General features: G+C 39.3%; 1 protein-coding gene across 1 annotated transcript in view; it reads right to left on the reverse strand.

Moving 5' to 3' along the window:
* LOC104491970 (fatty acyl-CoA reductase 1-like) overlaps positions 1 to 6,488 on the reverse strand; it is a gene marked incomplete at its 3' end in the record, with an annotated part of 74,927 nt that extends 68,439 nt beyond the window's left edge. Inside the window, exon 1 of the mRNA XM_010134467.1 lies at positions 6,300 to 6,488. Coding sequence (XP_010132769.1) covers positions 6,300 to 6,488 — 189 coding nt within the window. The remainder of the gene's footprint in view (positions 1 to 6,299) is intronic.
* Positions 6,489 to 6,850: the final 362 nt, after the last annotated feature.

Consider the following 6,850-nt stretch of genomic DNA (forward strand, 5'->3'; position numbering starts at 1 on the left):
CTTTCCCTCTGCCATCTTTGAACTTAGATGACTTCTCTCCTTTTAGGTGTCTCGATGTTCATTGTAACTTCTCATAATCAAAACATAAGTCCTTTCTTTAGCAAGACCACCAGCTCATAATTTAACTGCTTTCTCTCTGTTCCTGGATGTCACATTTGCATCACAATCCTGTCACGCACAGTTCCTCTCCAGCTTCATTAAAAAAATGAGAGGTCATCTTTTGCGAGTGGTGTATAGATACCTCCCCATATTTTTTTCATGCCTGTTTTTGTATGTACAGAGAACCTTACAGAACAAGTCTGTGGTCCTAAAAAAAGGAGTATGGACACACCAACACATTTTCAAATATGAAAGCATTTTCAAACTGCCTGTTGATCCGAGGTGCTCCATTTTTAACATTTTAACATTTCTAGATTAAAGTATCTCAAAAGGAATTAGTCTGTAAAAGGGCACTGAGATAAATCAGACTCATCAGATGCGAGAAAAACTGGAAATTTTTAGCAAAGAAATACATTATATACAGAAAAGTATAGTTATTTCTAATACCGTCATTAGTCACATACAAGCGTAACAAAACACACACAGCAAAGAACATTTAGGGTTGTTCTAAATCCGTAACTTTGAATGCATCTCTGATCAACTTATGCAGTGTGCGGAGAAATTCTAAATTACAGTGCAGCATCCATGTATACCAAGTAGTGATGGAAACTGCATTATGACTATGCAACTCCATGATGAGCCTATTTTCTCTCTATTGGCTCACTCACTCAAAGACATTCTTTATTCCTCAGCAGACCGTGGCCTGATTGTATATGACTGATGCAATGGAGGACTATCACCCTTCTTTCCTCCTTCGTCTTATCATAGTTTCTTCTCCAACATCTGAATATGCATTAAATAGAAACAATTAAAAAAAAAAAAAACCACCCTGCCATTTCCACCTAGCTGCTCTTCCAGCACTTCTGCAAAATGCAGTCTTTGCTGACAGCTGTGCCAGTGCAAAGCAGAAAGAAACCAAATTCTGCTGATGGTAATTGATAATAAGATGGGCCTCCGTGCTTCTCAGCTTCTCCATTAGCCTCCTAAAGTAGCCTTGTCTCCTTCATCTGCAGAACGGACGAAGGAGTAGGTAGGGCTGCCAGATCTCCCAGCTTAGCTGAAAGCTGACAGTTGAGATTCTATACACTGAGTCATGACATGGGTTGGATGTCCAACAAATGAGGATGAGCTGTAACCATACAAGGCTGCATCTTTGCTGCAGCACCCAGAAAAGGCAATGCCACTGCACTTTGCTTGTTCCAGATGCCCATAGTCCAGCAGAGCCTAGAGCCAAGGAGCAGCAGCAGCATGGCTGCAAACATCCAACAGCAGAAAGTGACACCAGGGACACGTCAGGACTAATGGTGGCTCCGTTTTTCCTAGTATGAAAAGTTATCTTGCTGGAAGCACCACCTGTCTTGTTGGCACTTGCTTGTGCTCTAGGAAACAGGCTATTAGCTGCTAACATATAAGGCAAAACCTTACCAGCCTTCTTCAGACAGAAACACAAGTTGGAAAAGAGAAAGCAATTAAATGGAACAAGGCATTTTTAGCTTAGGAAAGAGGAACAGAATAGTTCGAGACCCTTACCTGCATTTGTGTCAGTCATGTTACCATTCTTAAGATTAAGCTCCTCTCTGCCACGTGGTTTACAAATCATGGGGTCAAGTAAGAAGCAAGTTTTTGTTAAAATGACAGATATGTTTCTTTGGTACACAAATACCAGACTTCTGATAATCTACTGACAAAAGCGAGGCAAATCTAAATAAATAGTAAACCAGAAAACATCTTCAGCTCTGTTCCACTCCAATTAGCAGCTTCCAGACCTCTTACTGAGCAAGTGGGATCCTGTTCCATCCATCAAAAAACCTCATTACTCTGATCCAGGTACTGATCCATAGCAGTGGTTGCAGCAGATTTAGAGGACACTATTCCAGAGGGAGTGACACTGCCCTGGTTTGGTGTAGAGAAACTTTACTGATTATGATGATGAGAAGGATGCATAAACGAGGGAGTGAAGAAAGGGATAGTCAAAGGAGGTGGGAAAAGAGAAGTCTGGCATGATTTGGTGAAATTTATAGGGCTAACAGAGGGTCTTGCCATATATGCACTGATAAGCTTAGCACACTTGACAAGGAAATACTGAAAAGGCAAGGGTGTCTGATTAACTTTGGTCTCCTGCTGTTTTCAGTGGTCACCTCCATCATGATGTGTAGTTCCAGACAAAGCTTTCCAGGGAAGAGAGTAAGGTCTGTCGGTACCATCCACTGTGTGATTGGACAATATGAAAAAGCAGTAGCATTGTACAGCCATACCCAGCAATACCTGCTCTCCATTTTCAGCAGCCTCACAGCTTCCCCATTTTCTCTCTGAATTATCAGAGACATTAACAAGAGTGTTTTTCACTCTCCACTTTGACTGATCTTTCTAATTAGAGGTACTAAACAAACAGATCTGAGAAACATCCTGGCAGCAGGCAGCAGCAAGCAGCCTTGGCTCCCTGCACGCAGGGCATGGAAAAAGCTCTGCTCTCCCAGAGACAATGTAAAAGCTACAACCAGTGACTCAGTGTCAGCCCAGTAACTGCTCTCCAGGGAATCTGACACAACCCCTCCAAGCACTGCTGCCTACTTCTGCACGTGGAGGGGTCGGACAGCAAAAAATACTCCTTGAAACAATTCCCTGCCTCTGATAAACACACACCTCCCATCAACTAACGAGAAAACGTTACTTTCAAGGTCTGCCTTGTGATCCATGTCTACAGACGCATCCAGGGTGAAGCCAACACTGAAATGTGGTTTTTTTGTGTGACAGCTGTGCTCCGTGTCATGCAGACATGACATTTAATTAAGCCCAGGGTAATAGCTTGATTCCCTTAGGGACTCACTCTGGAAAACAGAACATCTCCTTTCATAAACAGGCAAGGTCACCATGCGACATGCATTCCTCAATGCATACATTCACGTTCTGGAGTTGATGCCAAGATAATTGAGTATTTGAAACATTATATGTTTCAAATTAGTGCAATAATGCATCTTCATGTAAAAACAATTTTACAAGATCTGAGGAAAACCAGCGTTATGTTATATTTCAATGCCATCTGTTACGCTACTCCAGAATACAGTGGAAGAATTCTGATATAGGCCCAAATTATTTTTTATATATTACACTTCATATTGGATTTGGAATTTGAAAAATTCCAGATTAGGAAACATTTTAAAAGCACAAACTGAGCATTTTGCTCCTCCACACCTCATCACTTTTTAGTGACTCACAATTACTTATTAATTTAAGAGGAGTGTTCTAACACATTCACACGTACACACTGTGAACAAGACAGTTCACAAAGGTGACACCTCAAAATTTAAACCCCTGTAGATATAACGATAGAAACTACAAAAAATTCACAGTTATATACAGGAAAAAATGAAAAAAAATAGGCAATTTCTGTCAAAATATTTTTAAGTACTACCAAAAATCATCAGTAGTACCTGAAGAACCTAAGCAATATGCAGTGCAATAAATTCCTGCCAGATTACTTCTCTGCTTTAATCTTACTTCATCCCAAATGCTATTTTTATCTGCTTGTTTGTTTAGAAAATGTTGAGGTTGGCAATCTGTTTTTCTAGATTCCTCTAGTTCCTGAGATACTTCACTTTCTGGATGTGAAAATGAGAAATTCCAGTGGATAATACTGGGTCAAAGCACAATGTAAAAGAAGAAGTAGTTTCGTTCAAAGTGAATGTGCAATCAGACAGTAGAGAAGATTACATAGGCTAGAATACAAAAGATGAAATGCATTTTTTTTCTCCTAATACCAGACACCAATACTGTATTGTGTTAAAACCAACAGTTTGTGGAGAAAAAGAATAATTATGCAGTAGAGATTAGGATTTATATACGCAATTGTAAGGAAGAGAAGGGATTTTATTCTAAATTTTCCCATGCTTACTCAAATACATGTATTCTTCATCAGCGATTATGATCAGGAAAATGCCAAATGCAAATGTTGCCTGAAGACTTAGAATAAGCTTTTGCTGCATTTTTTCTTTATTATATAGCTCAGGAGTTTTCCAAAGTGGAGAATGCAAACCATAACTGTAAATGAAAGTGTAGTCTCTAGATTGTGAATGACTGATTATGTGACTTAAAGGCATACAGCAAACTTAATTGGAAACAATCTGCAAAAATATTACAAATAATGTTTCTTGCACTCTTCATTTGCCATGAAATTAAGTTAATGGACTTAACAGTTTCAATATTAGAAAAAAAACCCAAAGGCTGCCAACATTTTCACTAGGAAATAGCCTTTGAAGAGTTGGGTTTCTGCCTTAGGGAAGTATTTTTGTCAAAAAGGCATCTTCTTCCTTGAGGGGACCTGAAGAAGTTATGAGCATACCCCTAGAGTTTTTTACTTGTCAAGGCTGCAGCAACCTAACTTAAGAGACTTGCCTTCCTTTCTTTTGTTCATTTGAAACAGGTTGAAGCAGGCTGTCAAAGGTTCAAGGAGAGGTTATCAAGTCCTGTTTACTGTTGGCATGCCTGAAACTGCTGACACATGCTAGGAAAAAAAGGGAAAATCCAGTACAGCTGCAACAATATAACAACTACTAAGGAACCTCACCTCCAGTTAGCACCACCACTAAGCCACGCTGGCCAACTGAAGAGGTAACCTAACAACATTTATATATAAAATGCAAACAAAGCTTACAAAAGTTCTGAAAAAAAGGTAGGTTTGTAATTTTCTTAGTGGTTAGAAAAAAAAAGGCAAGACCCCACACTAACACACCACATGTGGGATTTTGTTATTTAATGATGAAAACTATTACCCACAGTCTTCAGTAATAAAAACTGAAAAATGTTCATTGAAAGGAAAAGTAATGAAAATTTGTGCACTTGACAGACTTGCAAAAAGCAACTGGTGCAATGATTTCCTTTTATATCACTCATAAATTTTCCTGAACATGAAAATAATGTACCCTCTGTTGAAAACACACCAAAACCCATTACACTTTGTCGCTGGACATACTTAAGACTTTTGTAGCTTTATGCCTCAAAACATTATGAGAAAAAATGCATGCCTTCTCCCAGACCTCTTTGTCTCTAAGTTATCTATAGACCTATTTTACCTCTAACTACAGTAGGAGGAGTACTTTTCTAGTCAAGTCTTGTTCAAAGTTTTAGACCAATACTTTCAAGATATGTTGACATTCCTCAGATTAGTTCCAAGTAATTCCTTGCCTACTAGGGCCAGATCTGTCTCTTCCCCTCATTTCACATCAGCTATGTACAAATTCATGCTAGCAGTAAGCATTAGCTTGAACTCTGACACTTATCATAGCTGGAGGAGTCTGAACAAGTTCGTGACCTTACCTCTGGCCTAAGCTCCTGAGGAACTTCAGGTCCTCAGGCCAAGTCCACTCTAGGTGACTGGTCTAGCAGTTTCTCCTTACAAATCTTTACATTAAAAAGCAACAAAGGACTTTGACATCCTTCTTGACGCTAGAGATCTGGATTTCCTCCCCGGGGCAGCAAACTAAAAGCTCAACAGATACAAGACACATGAGTGGAAATCATACAGTCTGTGAAGTCTATAGTCCGAAGAAAAGTCTCTTCTTCAACTGAGGACTGTCTTAGTCTTTGAGTTCTCCTGCAAGCAACTTTGGAAAACGCCGTTTTCAAATGCAGCAGTATTTTATCACTTTGTAAGTAAGGTTGAACTGGAGCTGACATCAGAAGATAGCAAATGCCTTACTGTAGCATACCAGTGCACAGTCCACCAATGCACTGCCACAAGGCATTGTCTTACGAAATGAATTTAATGCCCCAATAAAGGGCAAGAAGTAGAGTGTGATGGGCTCACACCAGTTTTATTTTTTAATGTGAATGTTTGAATGTTAGGTTTTGATGGGGGAGAAGGAAGAGAGTTCACTAAAGCAAAATGCCGCTCTTCTTGCAAAAAGGAAATCTGGTAAGGTAACATGCTTTTGAAAAAAATTAGTTCCCAAAAAACAGCAATGTGAAAAGGAAGAAAAACAATTACATCACTACAGTGTAAAATGGTGCATCACCCACCAAAACCAGTCAGATCCAGGTTCATTCACGCAAATTTTTGTTTGCTGGTTTCAGACACAACAAAAATGTAACAATGGTGAGAGCAGAAGATGAAATTTTGTTCTTCATTAATTAACAGAAGTCCTTTGCTTCACCCAGCTAAATGGATTTCAGACTAGACTCTAGAATAGAATACAAAAACTTACCTTGCATTTCAGCATGTTGGCCACTCTCTCTTGCATTGATTGTCCAGCCTTTGGCCTGACAAGTATATAAACTGCTTTCACTTCAGGGCTGGAGCGCAGAAGCTTTTCCATCAGTACTTTGCCCATGAAACCTGTAGCTCCTGTGATAAGTACAGTCTTTCCATTGTAATAAGCTGAGACTGAAGACATGGTGGCTTTCTTGTTCTGTCCTTCCTCTAACTTGCTGCAGGAGGCACCTGAGAAGATGGAGAAATAAACCTTTGAGGGCTTTTGAGACAAGACATAGATCAGTCATTTGGGAGCTACAGTCTGAGATAACCTGTCCTAGTCAGCTATGGCAGCTCACATTAGTTCAGTCAATGGTAATATTAAAGATAATTTTAAAAAAAGCCTTTATTATGAAAATAAACCACAACATTTAAAAAGATTAATCTCAGAAGCTTAAAAAAATCAAGCTCAGCCTTATCCATATTATACCACAGCTACATCCAGCAGTCACAGTTAGAACATAATTTGCACTGTCCAATACAGTAGATGCTCAGTGCAGTGTT

The sequence above is a fragment of the Buceros rhinoceros genome, unplaced genomic scaffold (genome assembly GCF_000710305.1).
Source record: "Buceros rhinoceros silvestris isolate BGI_N320 unplaced genomic scaffold, ASM71030v1 scaffold1224, whole genome shotgun sequence".
Taxonomy (NCBI): domain Eukaryota; kingdom Metazoa; phylum Chordata; class Aves; order Bucerotiformes; family Bucerotidae; genus Buceros; species Buceros rhinoceros.